Source organism: Lynx canadensis, chromosome A2, assembly GCF_007474595.2.
Source record: "Lynx canadensis isolate LIC74 chromosome A2, mLynCan4.pri.v2, whole genome shotgun sequence".
In the NCBI taxonomy this organism is placed as follows: domain Eukaryota; kingdom Metazoa; phylum Chordata; class Mammalia; order Carnivora; family Felidae; genus Lynx; species Lynx canadensis.
Genome location: NC_044304.2, coordinates 126,971,804 through 126,993,664, shown reverse-complemented (window position 1 = coordinate 126,993,664; position 21,861 = coordinate 126,971,804). Strand labels below are relative to the sequence as shown.

At 42.7% G+C, this 21,861-nt stretch overlaps 1 protein-coding gene across 3 annotated transcripts in view; it reads left to right on the top strand.

Annotated features, from left to right (window-relative positions):
- Positions 1-21,861, top strand: part of ELMO1 (engulfment and cell motility 1) — a 530,926-nt gene that overhangs the window by 202,276 nt on the left and 306,789 nt on the right. For all 3 annotated transcript variants that reach the window (XM_030308230.3, XM_030308233.2, XM_030308232.2), the window contains exons 12-13: positions 1,592-1,714; positions 3,144-3,275. In XM_030308230.3, the coding sequence (XP_030164090.1) occupies positions 1,592-1,714; positions 3,144-3,275 (255 nt within the window). The remainder of the gene's footprint in view (positions 1-1,591; positions 1,715-3,143; positions 3,276-21,861) is intronic.

The window sequence follows — 21,861 nt, the reverse complement described above, 5'->3', positions numbered from 1 at the left end:
TGGTTGTTACCTGGGTGTGGCAGTGGGGGTTAGAATGCCCAGAATTAGCATGGGTGGAAGTGGCTGTGGCCTCCATGTCTGAAAGATCACTTTGCTTCAGTGGGAAATCTCCTATGAGACTTTGATGGCTGGAAGGTCAAGGGTGGTATTCTCAGGCAAAAACTTGGAGCACAGATTCTTTTGAGTTGCTAGTAAAAAAGATGGCTATACACCTTGGATGTGAGGCACATACTATGAAGTAACATTCAGTTCTGAAAATGGAAGGGTATGGGGTCTAATTCCACCTCTCCATCTCACTGACTAGCTTCCCACCCACACAACCCCAATATTTTGGTTCAGTGACTTTTTTCTGTTCCTCATTTTTTCTCTCTGCCTCTCTTCTTTAACTGGCTATTTTGACGTGGTGCTCACAGCTAGGACATGGAGTCCAATGCATGTTGGGTTTGGGGGCACCTAGAGAAAGTTCTTTCAGATGGCAAGATGCGGTTGGCTCTATCACATTCAAAACCACTGATTTGAATAGTCGTTTCACCACAATGACCGGTTGTTTGGTTGTTCGGCATTTTTAAGGCACAACCACAGTCTCTGCTAAAGAAGATACATGTTAGGCCCAAGCATTCAGTCTCCTTTCTGACCCAGCTCTGGTGGGGGCAAAAGCCTCTGTATCTAGTCTCCTGCCATTCCTTTTATATTTGTTCCACTTTCACTCTCTTTCTAAGGGGAAGGGTCATTTTATTTTTCATTTAATTGTTAGTAGGCGAATAAAGTTAAGCACATGCATTCCCTCACTGCATTGTGGTGGTGGTGGTGGTCTCTGGATAGTTTCCACAGTGAATTAACTGCAGGCCTGACAGATACTTTGCTTTTTTGTGTTGCTTCTAAAACTTTTCCACATTTAGAAGTGGGATCACGTGTCAGGGACCATGCTAGGGTAAAATGATGGCAAAATTGCTTACAAGATGTATGCACCATTCGCTCCTCTACTGGCCTGCCGGGGATGCTTCTGTTGCAGAAATCCAGTCTTCCTTCTCAGCTTATTTCAGGCACACCTTCTTGACTCATATTGTGGCAATGACCAGTGCATTTCTAGTGCCTTCCATTCTTCTCCCTCCCTCACACAGTAGGTCTTTTCCTGGTTTCTAGCCCAAATAGCAGGAATGTGATTGGGCTCTGGAACATAAACAAAAGGTCTGAGATCACCTCCATGCTCCCCTTTCTTCCAAAGGGCGGTTCCACCCACCAGCCCACATTCCCTGTGCCTCCAAATGGAGAATTCTGGGGCTCTACCTGGCATAGTTATGGGGATTAATTGTTTGCTTTTTCTTTTTTTTTTAATTTTTTTTTTCAACGTTTTTATTTATTTTTGGGACAGAGAGAGACAGAGCATGAACGGGGGAGGGGCAGAGAGAGAGGGAGACACAGAATCGGAAACAGGCTCCAGGCTCCGAGCCATCAGCCCAGAGCCCGACGCGGGGCTCGAACTCACGGACCGCGAGATCGTGACCTGGCTGAAGTCGGACGCTTAACCGACTGCGCCACCCAGGCGCCCCTGCTTTTTCTTCTTTAAATTTTTTCTGAACTATCTCTACAGAATGTTATCCGAGCTCAGAGAGCCATCAACAATGAAATGGCACACCAGCTGTATGTGCTACAGGTGCTTACCTTTAACCTTCTAGAAGACAGGATGATGACCAAGATGGACCCCCAGGACCAGGTGAGTGCTCACCAGACAGCAGCAAAAGCACATAAGGGAGAGAAAGTTATTTAAAATCTTTTCTGGGGCTACTCCAAAACCAGGAATTTTTAGGTGATGATAATTGTTTTATTGTCATCTTAGAACTTGGGGGAATGCATTTAAAATTTAGGCAAATTTAGGATCAGAGAATAAAGCAAATGGATTACTTCATTATACATCGAACACACGCATATTCTTCCTTTATTGGATAAGAAAGCCTGATGTCACACAGCCACAGATCTTGGCTTTTGGTCCCAATACCTTCAATGGTAATGGCTCTGGAGTCAAGTTCCCGGACAACCAGGGCCATTTGGTTGCTCTGTGTGATACTGACCCTGCAGGTTGAGGAAGTGATTTCCATTCTCCCGTCGTCATTACTGAAGGTGGGGGTCCCAGGTGACACCTGATTTCTGGGCTTGCGTTTTTGTTGGTTGGCTGTTTGTTATAATTCTCTCAAGGTCTCTGGTTGTTGTGTGTGAGAGGTTATGTCTCCATCCAGAAGGCTTTTGGGGAACTTTACTGTGTGAGGGCAGAGTGAGAGGAAACAGCTGGGAATCCTGCTGTAGCACATTTTCAACTTAAACAGCGCTGCAGCTTTGGAAAGGAAAACACTCATTATTGGCACGTGAGGGCCTGATCTATTGCAGATGTGAACTGCACATGTGAAGTGTGTAATAGCCACGGCACTTCGTTCATGGCACGAGGCCATGCGATTAAGAATGATGGAGAGGCTTTGAGAGGCTGTCCGCCATGCCCTGGACTTTTGGCAAGGCCAAGTGTAATCATCCCAGAGAGATGAGACTGTCATCTTACCACTTCTAGTGATGGAAGGCCATGCATCTTAATGTGGAACAGCCCTCTCTGTTTGGAAATGCTTCCTTTTATTTATTTAAAACATACATTTTTCTCTTATCATGGTAAAATACACATAACAAGAAAGTTAACCATTTTAACCATTTTGAAGGGTTTGTTTCCATGAAGTCACTTCTTAGTGGAGTCCGGGACCCCTTGTCACTTGAATTCTGTTCATAAACCTCTGTGCCTCTCACTTTGTTTCGAACAGTGCGGAAGTCCCAGGTTCTTGAACTTGGCTTGTATGAACCCAAGCCTTCCATCATACTTGGGGCTCCATTTAGAACTTGACTAGGCAATTGACACCAGTATTCCAAGTGACTTGGCCATGAGGATAATCGTGGAGGGTTGCCAGGGCTGACCAGCAGGGAGAGTGGCAGGGGGGGACTATGCAGAGCCCTAACTTAGAACATTGGTTGTCTTTTATCTGTTTTTCTTTTGCCTGAAAGCAGTGATTCATTTAGACCCTGGGGAAAGAGGGAGTGTATGTAATGTCACACAATGAAAGCAGCTCTTCCCTCCCCCTCCTTTTTTTTTTTCTCCCTAACGCCTTCAGGCTCAGAGGGACATCATATTTGAACTTCGAAGAATCGCTTTTGATGCAGAGTCTGAACCTAATAACAGCAGTGGCAGCATGGAGAAACGCAAGTCCATGTACACACGGGATTATAAAAAACTTGGCTTCATTGTAAGTAAGCTGTCTCCAGTAAGTGCTCTCCTTCCAACATCAGGGGCCTGACCCCAGCCACACAACTGATGGCTCCTCCGAGCGTGTGGTCCTCTTGTGCCTCACAGAATAGTTTCCATATTTTCCAGATGTTTAGCTGTTTAAACAGGATCACATGAAAATCTCTTCTGGCTGCAGTGAAGCGGAATAACTTGCACAAGTGTGACTAATACTGAGTTTGTTTATTCGGTTCTGATTAAGTGTAGTTAGCCCGGGATGCATCTAGACTTCATTAAATCTACTTCACAAGATGCTTAAGGTTCTATTCGAATTAAATGGGCAATGGCAACTGTGGGATGGATCTTATTATTGGGTTAGTGATTGGATTACTTACATACATGGATTTTGTATCAAAGTCAAATTGGGAGGCTCCTGACATGTATTCACGGTCAGATTTATGTGATTTATATTTTCCTAAAAGTTTTGCCTTGCTATGGACACTTGCTATGGGCTCCTAGATTTTCTTTTTTTCAGTTTACAGATCAGAACACAGCTTGTCTGGAATATAATCTGTTGTTTTTGTTTCAACTTGGATTCCTTTCTTGCCTTTATCATCATTGCATTTCTGCTGTGACTTTGAGCTAATTAATCTCAAATTCTCCGGCTATAAAATTAGGTCTCCATTTTAGCCTCCATTGTAAATGGCAAAAAATGAGATTTTGGCTTCAGGGATTAGAAATCACCAGGCATTGCTTTATATTACCGGATACACTCTCCTTTAATACACACACGCGCACACACACACGCACAAATATTAATATTTATATACATCAGTATCCTGCTTTATATGGTATTTGGGAAACCTTGCCTTTCATGGACATTGTCTTTGCAAATATTTCCATGTGAGTTTACTTGTATTGTTTTCCATTACTGAAGACTTTTTCATTGTTTGGATGGACTACACTTTATCTAATCAAACCCTTTTACTGAGCATTTCAATGTTTTGAAATTACCAATAAGTCTACAATTAACATCTTTGCCACCCATTAGTTATACACATCCATGATCAAGTTATTCAGATAAATTTGTGGGACTGTCATTTCTTTGGCATATATTTTTAAGGTTGTTGTTATTACCAAATGGCTTTCCTTTCCACAAACACTGAGTCATTTCCACTTTAATCCAATGGATCGGAGTGACTATTTTTTTAAACTTTTCTAATGTTTCCTAAACTAAAAAAATCTGATAAGTTATTGTTTTTATAGTGATAGTCTTAATATATGTTTTCTAATAAGTATACTTGTCAAACATCATATTGTTGCTTTGCAACTTACTGTACAGAGGTACTGTGACATCATTTTTACATCATCATATCTCATATTTTTTAATGTGTATTTATTCATTTTGTGAGAGAGTGTGCCACTATGGGAGGGGCAGAGAGAGAGGAAGAGAGAGAGTCCCAAGCAGGCTCCGTACTGTCAGCACAGAGCCCGACACAGGGCTTAAACCCACAAACGGTGAGATCATGACCTGAGCCAAAATCAAGAGTCAGATGCTCAACTGACTGAGCCACCAGGCTCTCCCATATCTCATATTTTGACTGACACTACATTTGATTTTATAGTTGAATCTATTTTTTAAAATTTTAGCAAAAAGTTTCGTGGCTGAAGGACCACGTGAGATTTCCCTGTACTTGCTGTGTATCGATGGTCAAGGCTTGTAGGTGACCCCAGCCCTGCTCTCATGCATCTGTGCATTGACAGAGCCTATTTATCAGGGATATGGCTGAGGGAATGTGGATGGGGCTCACGTTCTCTTTCCCCACCCAGTTCTTTACAGGTTTTACTTTTGCATGTTGAACAAGGTCTATCCAAATCACCAGGGAAGCTTTGGAAAATCACCCAATCTCCTACCCTCAAATCATATCAAAATAGCTTGGGAAGAGATCAAGGCATGTGTATTTCAAAATACCCCCAGCTGATTCTGACATCTTGTCCTGGTGGAGAGCCTGGGTGTAGGGTTTGCCTGAGTTGCTACCGTATCGTGGTCTTCCTCCACTATTGCCTGGATTTCCAGTGCATTTGAACTATGCAGAAAATACACAACGCTAGTTGTTTCTACATGCTGCCACCCAGGACTCATTGTGTCTCTGCCCCAGGTCCTAGTGGTTTTTGTCAGGGGGAATTTGGATCCCAGAATGCACAGTGTCATTTCTTCTTCTGGCCATGTGTGTGAAGGACAGAGAAGAGAGGGAAGTCAGGGGAAGAACACTTACCAGGACTTGGGTTATTACAGGTTCTTAGGGTTATGACAGATCTCTAGGAAGGGTATATATAGTGGGTGTGGGACGTATGACACATCTCCCTTTTTATTTTCGGGTTCTGGTCCTATGTGAAATAATCAGAGTATTTCATGAGCCAAACTCTGAGTGACTTTTCTCAATGTAGCTCCATCTGTGTTAACATGATGTTAATTCCTTCCACAGTTTAGTATTAGAGTGTATCTGTCTTAGTTTTCAGTGTCTACTGAATGTTCTGCTTCAAGTACTTTGGGAAAAACAATGTATTTTTTTTCACTTAAAATTAATTTGATGTGGTTTTAAGGCTTTAGCTCTTATGTGGCCTCCTTTCAAAGGACTTGAAAAGTCATTTTAGAAAAAGCAGAGACCTGGAACATAGAATAACCAAAAGAGAGTGTTGGTTTCCTTTATTTTTCCATGATTCTTTTTTTGGTTTTCAATTTTAGTCCTTCCCCTGAAACTTCTTCTAGGCCACTATCGTGCATAAGAGAGTTGAGAAATTGGAAAGACGAGTTAGTAATGATTTCTAATGGTGGAAATTTTCCAACAGCTTTGACAAGCAGAGATTTTCAGTTTCGAAGGCCAGTCCGCCAGAAACAGACAAGCCTCAGTAAATGGAATCATGCGCTCATTGCGCCACCTAGAGACCGTCGTGCAAAAATGCTGGCGGGACACAAGTGGCCATAAAATCTCTAGGTGCTGTAAGCTGTCTTGATGCACAATTCTCTCTGTGCTTCTGAAAGAGGAATAGTCTTGCCCATTCCCTTAGCGAACTCCTTACTGTCTCCTCCTTTAGGAGCACTTGAGATTTGGACAATCTTTTGAATCTCTTTGAGGAAGAATTTCAATTCATAAGATGAAGATTGTTGTTTCTCATTTCACATCTCCTAAGCAGGCAATGCCTAGGAAGTGTTAAATGACAAGTTTTTGGAGTTCAGTGGGCCTAGATTTTAATTCCATATTTCCTAATTACAAGCCATTGGACCAGTGGGCCCGTTATTTTCACCTCTTCGGCCATCAGTTTCCTCAACCATGCAGCTACTGTTCTATTTCAAGGTTGTTGGAAGGCCATTAAAGATCATCTGTTAGTGAGTGGCCCAGCACGTGGAACGGAGGATGTGCCCAGCAAATACCACTTCCCTTCCTTGCTTTGTGGAGAGCACATGTCATGGAAATCACAGGCAGCTTGTTCAGTTTTCCAAAGCAGGAGGGGCAGTTGCTCCCACAAGGCAAGCAGAACAGTTGTTAAAGGATAATAAAGCACAACACCTTTGAGAAGGCAGATGGCCTTACGTCTCTTCTCAGCACAGCATCCCCACAGAGCAGGTTTTTCTGATGAAATAATTCTGAAATCTCAATTTAAAGTGGCTAAATGGCGTGTATGGTTAGTCATAACACAGAAAAGCATCTGCTTCTAAAACAAAGCTGCTTAATCTTCTAAGATCTCTCAGTTCATGATTCTCTAGTTTCCAAGTAGACATGCCTTTGCACGTCCCTGGGTGGGAGGAGGGTCAGGGTTACTGGAACTAAGAAGGGAAGGGCACATGTATTTCTCAAGGTGATGGAAGGCAGATTCTATTTAGAATGACTTTATTTTGAAAACTGGGGAAATGCCTGCTAACAAACTGTACCTTGTTGGTTATAATGGTCAAGAACTGTGTCAAATGGTATTCATACTCTGTGAAGAGTTGTGTTCCTGGCTAGAAACCCTTCAGATGTTGAATTGGTAGCTTCTCTGCTTAAGATTTTTACCTTTGTCCAGTTTGTGGGACAGTCATTAAAAAGGACATATTTGTAGTTCATCTTTCTTTCTTTCTCTTTCTTTCTTTCTTTCTTTCGTTCTTTCGTTCTTTCTTTCTTTTGAGACAGAGAGAGGGTGCATGTGAGTGAGGGGGGAGAGAGAGAGACAGACAGACAGAGAAGTGGGGCTCATCTGGGGCTTGTGTTTTACCTGAAGCGGGGCTTGTATTCACCCAATGTGGTACTTGAACTCACAAACTGTGAGATCATGACCTGAGCCAAGGTCAGATGCTTAGTGACTGAGCTACCCAGGCTCCCTGTAGTTCATTTTTCTGATCTCTCTTGAACTAAGGCAGGTGTTGAAGTTGGACAAGGCTGTTTTTTTTTTTTTTCTAGATGCCCCCCTTCTCCCATTCCTTTAGTTTGGAACCAAAATAAACTCATTTTTATTTATTTATTTATTTATTTATTTTTTCCCAACGTATGTATTTATTTGTTTATTTATTTATTTATTTATTTATTTTTGGGACAGAGAGAGACAAAGCATGAACGGGGGAGGGGCAGAGAGAGAGGGAGACACAGAATCGGAAACAGGCTCCAGGCTCCGAGCCATCAGCCCAGAGCCTGACGCGGGGCTCGAACTCACGGACCGCGAGATCGTGACCTGGCTGAAGTCGGACGCTTAACCGACTGCGCCACCCAGGCGCCCCAATAAACTCATTTTTAAAAGAAACTGTTTCTGAACAATATAATGTGCTTTAATATGAAAAGTTTTGGTAAATATTTCCCTTTCCCTTAACATTTTCAGATTGTCTTAAGAGAAAGAAGTGACTAAGATGTAAAAGTGGAAAATGGCATTGAGAAAAATATTATTTCAGAATTAAGATTCTCTTTTATTTATTAAAAAATTTTTTAATGTTTACTTATTTTGAGAGAGAGACAAGAGCAAGCAGGGGAGGGGCAGAGAGAGAGGAAGACACAGAATCAGAAGCAGGCTCCAGGCTCTGAGCTGTCAGCACAGAGCTTGACGCAGCGTTCGAACTCACAGACCATGAGATCATGACCTGAGCCAAAGTCAGACGCTTAATGGACTGAGCCTCCCAGGTGCCCCAAGATTCTCTTTTAAAATGTAGGTTTGATCGCGTTCAGGTTTGCTGAGGCCAGCACCTCACCTAGAGATGATGGTTGTTGAAAAGATACTGTATTACTCGTTGTTATCAAGAGAGGGAACATGTCACTCCACACAGGACCATGTGGGAAAGCACTGGTGGTGGTCAGGAGGTAGAGGGAGTGAGGGGAAAACATGGACAAGAGCCTTTGTTGTGGTTTCCATGAAAAAAGTCAAGGCAAGATAAGTGTAAGCAGGTTTGAATAATCTCCTAGAGATCACCCTTAGTTGCCTGTTACCTGGCCCTGTGATTAGGGTAGGGGCATAGTGGCCCTGAGTGCAAAACCCTGATGAAGGAGATCCCTTGGGGTTTGGGATCTGGATTGGCTAGTTTGCATATAGAGGGTATGCTTCCTGTCTGTAGGAATCAGCTAACCCTGGGAAGGGCAGTTCCTCCTCTCCTGGCAAGGATCTAAGATATCAAAGGATCAGAGAATATAAAAAAAAAAAATTAAATGATTAATACAGATTCATGTTAAAATTTTTAGAGGATTTTCTACTTCCAAATGATAGAAGAAAATTATACATCATTACACAAGTATAATCATATGCAATTGCATATGCAGGGCTTGGTGTCATTTTAATACATTTTTTCTCAAATGCAGATGGCAGGGAATAAAGTGAGATGGGTCTTTATCCATGGCTTCCTCCACCTCCATCCCTGTCCCTGTTTCCCTGTCACAAGAGGAAGCCTCCTGGTCTAAATGCTGCTAGAATTTAACCATAACTGTAGCATGACATCAGGATTAAACTTGGGTCTGAATTCAGGCTTCCCAGGGCTGATTCCTGACTCCCCTGATCACAGGCTGAGTGATGTGGGCAGATAACTTGGCATTTTCATGTCTTAGTTTTCTCATCTTAAATCTGGAGTATAAGAGTTGTCTCTATCAATAGATTTGTGTGAATTAAATTAGTAGATACTTGTAAATCACACCAAATAGTGCATGGCGCTTATTAAACAGACTATGAATTTAGATGCAGTTATGCCGATGTTACAATTACTATTGGTATTATTATTGGGGATGAGGGATGGGAGAGTCATAAGTTGTCCCAGGAGGATAGTGAAAAAATGCATGGTTCAAAATAAAAGTTACTGATGGAAGAACAATGTGTACCTGGGAAACTGCAAGCATGTGTCATGGGCTGACATTTTAGCTTGCATGCAGAGAGAAGTCAAGTTGACTTTGCAAGAGAGAACAGATTATAGAGAATTTTAAATTCAAAGGGGTTTGAAATAGTCCTCATTGTTCATGGATTCCATATTTGCAACTCCAACTATTCACTAGAATTTATTTGTAACCCCCAAATCAATACTCCTGCTTTCATAGTCATTTGCAGACATGAGGTCAAACAAGGGGGGGATGCTCCACCTTCTTGTTTTGGCTACAATACTTTAAATGGGAGTCCTTTTCATAGTCTGGCCAAGGCCTCAATTTTTGAAACTTGTGTTTTATGTTGGTGATATTGCTATTTAAAGTGGTCCCCAAGCGTCGTGATGCTGGGTTTTGTAAGTGCACAGAGCTGGGATGTGCCTTATGGGGGAAATGTGTGTGCTAGATAAACTCAGGTCAGGCCGATGTTCCAGTGTTGTTGCCGTGGGTTCATTGTTAATGAACCAACAATATGTATTAACTGTCTTAAAAAATACATAAGACAAGGTTATGTATCGATTGGTTGGCAAAAATCATGTGACCAGAGACTGGAAATAGCCTAACACTGTATTTCCCCTAGGAAGCAATGGTTCAGTATTTGTTATATCCGGATTTTCCATGATGTCATAGAACATGGCTACAGGAAGTAAGGAGAATCGAATGCACTACCAGTGCCTGGGGAGCTTTCAGTCAGGGGTAAGCCCTGGAGAGGAGGACCTCAGGCAGTCTCAGGCTCAGTCCCCTCCCAGCCCGTGCCTGTGCATGATAAGTGGGGAAGAGAAAGCCCACCGTCCACTAGCTGACAGGCGTGTGAGGTGTAACAATGTCTTCCCAACACTTGGTGCACTGCTCAGGAGACATGGCGGACATTGATGCATTTGTTTGGAGTCAGAAGCTTCCTAGAAACTGCTGCTGTACAAAAATACCATGTTCTTGAGATCAGGGGAATTTTCATTCCACAATCACCATACATAGAGGAGAACCCTGCCTATGGGAGACTTGGCTTCTATTTCTGCATCATTCCTGACAGGACTTTCTCATAAGGTTTTGTCGCTGAGAATGTGATTTGGTTCCTTAGAGCACAGAGACAATAAGAATCCAGAATACATTTGTGGGAATTGCAGAATGTAAATTTTGACGTGTACCTAATTTTGTGATTCTCCTCATCTCTCCCCCCACCTTTGCAACTCTGGTAACTACAAGGTGAAGCAGCTTTTTGTAAAGTCACATTTTCCCATATGAATGATTTGATAATTAGGATAGAGTTCCTAGCCGAACACTTTTCTTTCAAGTAGTTAAATATGTGACCCATAAACAATAGGTCAGAAAAGCAAAAGGGACAACTAGTATTTTTCTGAATTGTCATTTATTGAAATTCTGCAAATTTTAGCTATTCAGAATTCGGGAGGTCCCTGTGTGGGCTGCGGTGCTCTTCCAGGAAGCTCTGGCCAATCCTTTCCAGTCCATCCAGCCCCAGACCATCCCTTCCACTTGAGAGACCCCTGGGGGATGTTAGTTGAGGGCCTACCAGTGACTGAGACACTGCCATGGTTCAGTCTTAGTGAATTTGCAGGCAGACACTGTGTGTGCCCGTTCCTTGGAAGCAAGTCTTCTATATTCTGCCTCGTGGGCACTACGATCTGGTCCCTTCTGGTCACACACCCCTTTTCCCTATCTGAAATGCAGCAAAGCCCCAGTCCTAATCATTTGCACTTTTTTTTTAAAAAAAAATTTTAAATGTTTATTTATTTATTTTTCCAATATATGAAATTTATTGTCAAATTGGTTTCCATACAACACCCAGTGCTCATCCCAAATCATTTGCACTTTTGCTAGTGTAACCAACCAGGGAGATTCCGGTTATTATGAAGCTGGAGCAAAATCAGCCACCAGGTGGTGCAAAATCACAGCCATCGATTCCCAACCAGAATCCCCACCCTCATCCTGCTTCTAAACTTGGACAAACAGCCACTGGGACACCCAGTGACATTGCAGCTCTGCTTATCAGCCTGCAGAGGGTGAAGTTGTAGGACCAAGACAGGAGCCTTAGGATTTGGGAGGGGGGCTCTCTTTAGCCTTCACTGGGGACTTTCGGGGGTAGGAACACCCTAAGATGCCCAGCTGGCCTCTCTATTAATTGAGATTTGTCTGTTGTTCGTGACAGATGAGCTTTTCTCTGGTATCCACATATCCTGACTCTCATTCTCAATTATTTTTTCCTCATGCTGTCATGGGGGCTTTTATATGAGGTATAATGGTCTGTACATCTAGTATTATCTTCTGTCTTAACATGGACATGCAGGAAAGAATGCACTGGAAATGGAAAAGCTAAATGCATATGGACTGTAGAAACAATAGTAATAATGTATTTTGAGGTTAAAAACACCCATAATCAAAACATGACAGCAATAACATGGAAGGGGTAGGGACGATTGGTGGAGTCCCAGGGAACCAGCATTATTGGGATGGGGCGCAGAGCTGTGTAGGGAACTCTGAGCTGATTCTTAATATACATTTCTCAGGTAAATAGAATTTAGAGAATCATTTTTCAACTTTTTAAGTAGCCACTTCCTGAGTTGTATGTTCAGAGATGTTGTTGAGACTTTGGCCTTGATGATAGGGACTACTTGAGCCTCTTGAACATTTTTGGAATTTATCTCTGTCTGTGCCTTCCTCACTCCCAACAAATAGCAAGGTGGGGTGGTGGGGGGGGGTGGGGTTCTGAAAGGAAAGCAGCCAAATGAGGGCATTCTATGAGGCTGCCAACAGTTGAGGCAAACGTTGCAGGCAGCTATGTTGTTCACTTTCTTGATTGGTGAGTGGGAGTCATGTCTTTCCAAGGGACTCCTTCCTTACAGATGAAGAGAAGACCACCAGTGTCTTGTCCTTACATGTCCAGGTTCTGTGGTTCTTTCATGAATGTTCCTGGTTACATGATATATAACATGGCACACACTGCCTTCACATTTGGTTTTAAGTGCAGAGACTATAGCTTTGTTGAAGTTCTAATTATATGTGTAGAAGAGGGAAAGTTAGCTCTGGAAAGATCTCTGGCAGAACCCAGGGAGATCAGATATCGGGTTGTATTTGCCATCAGTGAACCCAGCAGAGCAGACCACTGGGACAGAGAGTCCTGTGAAGTAGGTTCTTCAGGTTGGTGCAGCCTCATATGGCCACCTCTATCCCAGGTTAGTGTCATCACTCTTCCTAGTGATGGAGAGAGACATCAAGAAGTTCCATGTGGAATACTTACAGATCTTTTCTTCCCTGATCTTGCTTTGCTGTCTGGCTGGATTGGGGAAGTTAAAATTGGCCCAGTGTGGCTTACAGGGGCAGCCCCAGCATGTGCTCTCACTGTGGGAGGTAGAGGGTGGGTCCCCTTTTCCTTTGCCCATCTCTTGCCTTAAGGCATATGTTGTCCCCGCCATTTCCATCAGGTCAGTGATTTATGTATGTGCCATGTTATTCCCCTTGGCCCCACCTTAGCGGGGGTCAGGAGCTTGGAGGGGCAGATAATCTCTCAGAATCAGCCCCAAAACATCTGGCATTTACCTGCTATGGATGCCCCCTGGAGGTGGTGAAAAGTACATCGGTCCTTACTCCCTGACCAGGGACACATAAATAATTATACTTGTGAAATTTTTTGATATTTTTTTTAATTTTTCTTTTTAATTTTTTATCTTAAGTAGGCTTCACACCCAACTTGGGGCTTGAGTTCACGACCCTGAGATCAAGAGTTGCATGCTCCACCGACTGAGCCAGCCAGGCACCCCACGTTTTGATATTTTTAAAGGAAATAGTTTAAAAGAGAACTTTTTCATTGTAATAACAATATTTGAGCTTCATATTCCTGTCTGTTTTTACTGTAATTTATTTTAACTCTACTCAAAATTTTTCAGGGATGACTACTGAAAACTGAGTGAGGAAGACAGGTTTCCCAGATCCTTTCCTGTTGAGCACCCATTGTTGTACCAGAGGAGGGCCATTTAGATCTCTTGTTAGAGCTGGATCTGTTTTCTGTCACTAGGGGGCGCTCCTAACAAAGGCATGTGTATTAGTTGCCATTCAGGCTGAAGATGTCTTTATAAAGAGCCACTCAGATGTGCTTGAGAAGGCGGAGTACTTAGTGGGGTAATTTTAGGAAAGGTTCACAAGAACCCCTGCCCCAGTCAAGACCTTTCACATTCCATTTTTAGTTTAAAACCCACAGGAGCTTTGTCCTCGTTTAAACATGGCTGTGGCAGAAGGCGGCAACTTATTGAACAGTGTTAGTCATTAACCTCTTAGCATATTGTGCACACCTTCTTGGCATCCTTTCTTTAGACATGGAACTTTGGAGCCAAAGGGCACCATCCAGCAGGTACAAGGATGATACTTGGGGGTTGTAGGCTTAGTGACATATAAATAAGTCCATTTTATTCAAGACTAACACAGCTTTTGTGAGCACAGCCCCTGGGCCAGACTGTCTGGTTTTGCATCACAGCTCCATTGCTTATCAGCTATGTGACCTTGGACAGTCGATTTAACTTTTATATACCTCAGTATCTTCCTTAGTAAGATGAGCGTAAGTAATAGTCCCTGCCTTACCTTGCTATGGAGATTAATGAGTTGATATGGTTAAGTTCTTAGAAACCTGCCTGGCACTGAATGCAGAATGTTAATAAATTCTATGTAATGACTGATTTACATTTAGATCTGATGGCCATAATGAGTCCAGGGGCCACATTTTCCCCCTTGGATAACTGGGACAGTTCTCCGTTTGACCATAACCAGATGGGTTCAGAGAGTAGAAATATGTTAGCTTCAAAAGCAAAGCTAATCCTAAGGGGTGACGTGTCCCAAAGTCCATGAATTCTAGAGAATTTTTATGAGTGCTTATCAGGGCAGGAATTTTATAGCCTTCAAAGAACTTCTTTAATGAAGACGTGGTTCTTTTTCCTCTGCCTTTTTGCTACTCAGGAGCAGCTAGCACACAGGCCTACTGCTAGGTATGTCCTTATGGATCCAGTCTGTACACAGTACAGTATTCAGTACACAGTAGTTGCTTCTGTGAGAACTTTCAAAGGCAGGGAGGGCTCCAAACCACGAGATAAACCAAAGAAGTTTTGCTGTCCACAACAGGAAGCACTTTTCAGTTGGCTGACTCCATCCAAGATAACCATTGAGAGTACCTTGGACTTAGTCTGGACAGCGTGAGACCAGAGCATTTGATCAGAGTCTAGAATAGGATGAGCAGTTATGGCATCCTGGCGTCTACGATGGGTTGTTGGAAACATCCGTCACCTCTTCCCATTATGCTTTGCTGTCGTTGCCTGGCCTAGTGATTTTGCCTCTGGTAGGATCACATCAAAGCACCCTCAAGAACAGTGCTGGCTCTCCTGGGGTGCAGGCAAGAGGGTGAAGAAACTGTCAGTTGCTGATACAGTTGCCTGCTTGCTGTTGACCTTGCTTTGGACAGCCATTGAACAGCTCCACATGGAGTTAGGGTGTCTTCTATTTTTATTCTTTTTCCTGAGACTTTTCTTTTTTCTTTTTCTTTTTTCCAAATGGACACAAGTTGTCAATATGTCTCATAGCTCTGAATTCGGTGTGATGTGACCTTGGGGAGGGGGTGTGAGCGTGACATCCAGACCTGTTTCAAGTCTGGGACAAAGTAATTTATACACCGGGAACTGGCTTCATGGCGTGGGATTCTAATTCTGGGGACGGCATTTTGTATGTGTAGGAAGACTGTCAAAACCTTTCCAATGGGAAGGGACAAGAACCAATTTGAGAAGAATGTGGTTATGTAAGAACTGTCCTGGTACAAGCATCTTGGCACAGTTCTTGTACTTGTTCATTCTGAAGGGGAGAGAAGGGGAGCAGGAGGAATTCTCTGTGAATGCTGGCAAACCTCCAGTCCCTCTGCTGACAAATGATGCACCCTCTTGAGATGGTTCTGGAGATGACATAGTTAAAAGCGTGACAGGGTTTCTTAACCCTTTCTTATTATTCTTGCCCCTCTTCTTTTTTTTTTTTTTTTAATTTTTTTTTCAACGTTTATTTATTTTTGGGACAGAGAGAGACAGAGCATGAACGGGGGAGGGGCAGAGAGAGAGGGAGACACAGAATCGGAAGCAGGCTCCAGGCTCTGAGCCATCAGCCCAGAGTCTGACGCGGGGCTCGAACTCACGGACCGCGAGATCGTGACCTGGCTGAAGTCGGACGCTTAACCGACTGCGCCACCCAGGCGCCCCTTGCCCCTCTTCTTTAAATGCTTACCAAACTGATTAGCCTGCTGGGAGCGTATGATTTTTAGGTGGCCCATTGGGGTTTCCACTGGTTTTACATCAGTAACAAAACAGCCACAGCAGCCACCCCTACCAACAGCAGCATTTTGGGGTTCTTCTTGGGGGCATGGGTCAGATGGCTCCCATGCAGTATTTTGTTTCATCTCTGCAAAGCACAAGGCACAGCTACTATTATTCCTATTTTAGAGATGCAGAAAATGAGTTTTTTTAGCTTTAGGAGGCTAAACACCTGCCAAGGGGCATGCATTGTTTTGGCAGGAAGAGGACACTTTTGCAAACTGTATGTGACTCCTTGAGTTGTTTAGCCAAGGGTACAGACTGCAGTGGAAGCAAGGTGGGGCAATAGGTGAATATAGTGCATCATGACATGGCTCTTTTTCTGGCCTCTAGGAGCACTAAGTGGGTGTGCAAAGCTGAGACCTTCTCTACTCCCATACAGTCCTGCCAGCGTTGAGAAACCTACCAAATGCTTGTCTCACCGTGGCCTTTTTATGCTCAGAATATCACTGTGAATGAAGAATGCACACCAACTGTTTTAAGGGAATGTGGGCAGACCATTGACTTTGCTGGTTCTCAAGTCAAACCCAGCAAAAACAAGTTCACATCCTTGTCTGGGGGTAGAAAGTAGAGTAGCGCTTGCTTGTTCTTGAAAACAGTGTTGCTTCCAGTTTTCCAGAATCCTAGAAAATCTTCCCAAATACTCAGGGCCAGCAAGTGGCAGCAGCAGGGTCCGGGATCCTGGCCGCCTGACTGCAGTCTCCTCGTCTGCCTCTAGGCTGTGCTGTCTGTCTATTTAAGGAAACATGGAAATGCTAGATGAAAGGTCTCCCTCCCTCTAGATTCAATTCTGGTTAAACAGGGAGGCCTTGTTTCTGTTCTCTGTTTGTTTGCTTCTGCCAGCTACCTCAGTGTTTTCCAGTCATTTGAATTTTCATTGATTTTGTTTCTGAGTTTCCTTTGCCCTTCTCTTCTTCCTCCAGACTGGGAGCCTTTCTGCTCAGAGATGCTTTCTCTTTACCACACCAATGTTCACCTTGCTGCATAATTAAAACAAAGTAATGAAGGAAAGCAAGGGCTTTGATGACTCAAGTCCTGAATGTTCTCATCTACCTGACTTTATGGAAATTCAGAAATTGGCCTTAATTTCTGCTTCCTACTGCTCATGGAACCTGATATTAACTATGTTAATTTTGCTTCTCTCAGCCATCTAACCCTTTATATATTTGTCTGAGATGTCACGTATGTTCCTTCTTAGCTCCCTGGAAGGTTTCTCCCATACTCCTACTGTGGCCAATGCTTGTCACTTGTGAGCAGTGTGGGAGAGGGGATAGGCTGGAGAATGGAGAACAGAGAGGGAGATCCTTGCAGTTCGGCTCTTGTTCTGGGGGCAGAATTCACCACAAACAGCATATTTGGGACCAAGTCTGTTAGGAGAAGAGCTACGGTAGCCCTGACAGATAGGAAAGCTGCATTAGGAGGCCCATTCCTCTCTTGCCCAGGGAAAGCGTTGCAGAGCCATGCAATTTCTGTGCACTTAAGGGAGCCCCTCCTCCAGCTGGCTGAACTTGGCTGAACACCCACAGTAGGTATCTAAGGCATGGGAGGAGACATGGCCTGAACTTCAGCTGTCTGATCTGAGTGGGTCACTGAAAGATGGAACCCCAGTGGGCACCTATAGAGTTACTTGGTAATAATGGATCAGGCAATGGAATAGAGGCATATTATTAAATCTAGAGTAATAAGGGACTAATGAATTGACTCATTTTTTTCATGCAACCAATATTCAAAAGCATTTCTTATATTTAAGGCACTGTGCCAATAAACTTCTAGTCACAAAGGTGAACCAGGCAGAAGCCAAGACCTTTGTGGAACTTAGTGCTTAACAAATTCCCTGTACCTCTAGACCTCTGTGCATGCTATTCCCTCTGCTTGAACTCTTTCTTACTCCTCTCCCCTGCAGTTCTCAGTCCAGTTGTGATTCTGGTGGGATGTTACATTCTTAGGCTAGAAAAGGTGAGTTTGATGGGCGGTCTGGGATCTTTTCCTGTTTCAGCACCTACTACCCCCGTTCACTAGTCTGATGTCTCCCCAGAGGGGTAAACCCTTTTCTGTTTTGCACACCATTGCATCCTTTGTACCCAGCACAGTCCCTAACACTGGCACTGGATAGGCATATGGTAAGTGTGTTTAATTAATTAATTAATTAATGATTCTGTCTTTCAAAAAGGGAGATGCATTTCTGTGTGTGTGTGTGTGTGTGTGTGTGTGTGTGTGTGTGCGCGCGCGTGCGGCTGTCTGTCGGTTTGTAATACCAGGTGGAGGTTGATGTATAATATGAGAAAAATACAGAGTAGAAAATGCCCTTGAAATTCCAAAAGGGAACAGAAAGGATTTGTTTGAGGAATCCATGAAATTATATGGAAGAGACATTGGAAATGAGGGTTAAAGAATGGGTAGTGTTAGACATACAGGAATTAGAGGAAAAACAAAGGGACGAGCATGAGTGAGCTGGGAAAGTGGGGGGGGGCATGGGTGACAAGCAGGGAGAGGCTGAAGAGTGTTAAGACAATGCTCCTTTGATAACAGGCCACGAAAGATTGTGAGCTGGGGTGTTTAGATGATACTTGATTTTTTTTTTTTTGAGGGGGGGGGAAGGGACAGAGACGGGGAGAGAGAGAATCTCAAGCAGGCTCTGCTTGTGCTCGAATCTCAGCCCAGAGCCTGATGTGGGGCGTGATGTCACAAACCATGAGATCATGACCTGAGCCGAGACTCAACAGTCAGACGCTTAACTGACTGAGCCGCCCAGGTGCTCCAATACTTGACAATTTTTAAATTAGGAGATTGTGTGGTGAAATCTGAGGATTTCCCTTTGGTAGTATAAAGATGACCTTTCGGCACATATCCTCTTAGTCTGTTTGCTGTGCGTACCCATGGGGCTGCTATAGAACCTCTAATGGGTGTCCTGGAGTAGAACTGCGTTGAGTACCCGAGGTGGATTCTTCTGAGCAGAACATAGTAGCAGACTTACATGTTTATGCATGTGCATGGATATGTGCATTATGTTTGTGCACACGTGTGTCCCTGTGTGTCCCCATATACCAGCAGGAGACAAAGTGATGCCTAGAGAAAATTGGGTAACCTGTAATGCCAGAACTCTCCCAATTTATTTGTAAGAGCTAGGAAATATAATTAATACTCTTCCGTTTTCAGAGTCCTATTTTAGTGTTTCCTAGTGATGTATCTGTGTGTGTGTGTGTGTGTGTGTGTATGTATGTATATATATAGTGCCACCCTATTTTTAGTGCTGGGCATGAATATATGCCATAAGACGGCTGTTTCCCAACGGTGTTGTACCTTTAAGCTCCCTGTGCTGCAGGCAGCCACCCTGAGTAGTGAGTGGCCTATGGTTCTAGGTCATCCTCTGATGTCCCTGAACCTGGCAGAGCATATCCCTACCCTGGGTGGTTGACAGCTCTGTCCTTTTTGCTCTCCACTACGGCTTACATAACAGCTTTTAGCTTTCAGTTCAGTTTACATGTCAGAAAAAATTATGTCCATCTTATAAGAGATGTCCGTGAAGATATGAGCCTGGCAGAATGCAGGAAGCCAGGGGGCCTGGGATGGATAAGCAGCATCTTGTGGGTTGTGCATTGTAACCTGCTGTCTGGTTCTGGGGCCTTGTGTTTGCTTAGCCTCCCGGAGCCGTACTTCCCAGGTGTGTTCTTTTCCTCCCTTGTCAAGAAACCAGAGGAAGGCGGTCAAAGCACTCATGAAGTCCTGGGCAGTATTTACATGGTAGTGCAAACGTGTAATAAACAGATATTACTTGTCAGGTTAAATTCTTCAAATCTCTCCTAAAAATCTCTTCACCAGATCTGAACACACATCTGCGATGTTTGGTTTTGCTTTTTGGTTTTTCTTTTACTGATACACTTTTTCTTTCCGCTTTTTAATAAGATTTCTTTCAGCAATTCGATTTGGTGTGGCCCTATTATGGAAACTTTAGAGAGGAGGGAAGATCAGGAAGAAGCAAACAAATACACGGGAAACCACAAGAAGGCACCCATATCCCAGCCTCCACATGCAGACACTGCTACTGTTTAGCCTGTTTCTTTGCTGCTGATTCTGTGACCTCTGTTCTTTACAAAGTTGAGATTAAACTCTGTGTTCAGTTTCCTTTCACTTTCACATGTCATCAGTAATCCTTGATGCAAATCATGTGTAGTGGCTGGATAGCATTTCATGAAATGATTAAACCATAATTTACTTAGGCCTTCTCCTGTATTATTAAGGATTTAAAAAAATATTACAAAAAATGATTCGGTAGATATCACTGTGCATAACTGTGGGTCAGTGTTGAGAATTATTTCCTTAGGAGGGATCATTAGACTCACGGACCAAAATGTAAGGACATTTTTGAAACTCTCATTTATAATTTTGTGTATTTGTACTTCCTATTTTAAAATCCTTCTCCCTGCTTTCCATGAACCAGTTTTTACTCATATTGTTTCTACTACTTTATTTGAATTTTTTTTTGTTTTTTAAAAAAGCTTATTTATTTATTTTGAGAGAGAGAGAGAGAGAGAATGTGTGTGTGAGCAGGGGAGGGGCAGAGAGAGAGAGGGAGAGAGAGAATCTCAAGCAGGCTTTGCACTGCCAGCACAGAGCCTGACGTGGGGCTCAAACTCACGAGTGGTGAGATCGTGACCTGAGCTGAAATCAGGAGTCAGATTGCTCAACTGACTGGGCCACCCAGGAGCCCCAGAATTTTTGTTGTTTACTTTTTTCTTTAAACTAACCATTTTAATTCTAAAAGCAAGACTTGCTTCTTGCAGAGGATTCAGGAGTGTAGATAACCAAAATGATTTAGGTAAGAATCAGCCATATTCCTTCATATGTAAGTACTGTTACAATCTTGGTGATATTCTATATTTATATAGATAGATATGCTTCTACTAAAATTGTGATCCTACAGGTTACTTTTTAAATTTTCAAGATGAGTTTTATTTATAAGGTTTCTAGTCAAACACTAGGCTCGGAGAGTTTATTGTGCTATTTTAGTAGATGCTTCCCTTTATCTGACAGAGCATTGTGAGAAGTTTTCTTTCTTTCATGTCTTAGGTACACAATTTTGATAATAAAAATAATTCCTATAGAAAGCGTATTGAAACTTCTCTCCACGTTAGTCCTAGGGCTATTAAATGATAATTATTACTCTTATTTAATATCTCTCTGAGACAAATAAACATGCTACCTGCAGAACAAATGAAAGGTGTTATCCTGGAGCAAAGGAATTTTTTATGATCAACAGTCTATCATTAGCATAATGTTTATTTTATGCATTTGCAGACTTCTTATCACCTGAATTATAGTTTATAAATATTAACCTAACTATTGATGTTTGCTGCTCCTTCATTAGTATTAGAGTTTCTGATAAATATATTTTTTTTGTAGGTGAAGGACAAAACAATAAAGTAAGTCTCTAGGTATCTGGTGATTGGACATGGCTGTAGAAAGATTTTGAATCCAAGGTAGTCTACCCATATAAATCCCTCAGATTTCCTTAGGGACTTGCATTCCAGCTTATCCATAAAATCCAAGCTGATAATATGTTCTCTTGTAAATAAAAATGTCGAGTGAGTACAAAACATCACATGTTTATTTTACACAGCACAGCGATTGTGCTTTGCATGTGCTTTACAAATTATCAAATACCATGCTAAAGATGGACTTTAGCACAAAAATTTAGCACAAAATTTAGCACTAAATTTAGATTTAGCACAAAAATCTACTGCTATTTATTTTCTTTTTCAAGTTTCAGCAGTAATTTGTTAAGCACTTTTCCCTGGAAAAGTATCTTTTCATTCCTTTGGGAGTTCATTAGTTAGGCTAGATACTTATCTGATTCCATTAAGGTCATGAAGATCAGCTCTTCGAATGACCCAAATAATACACC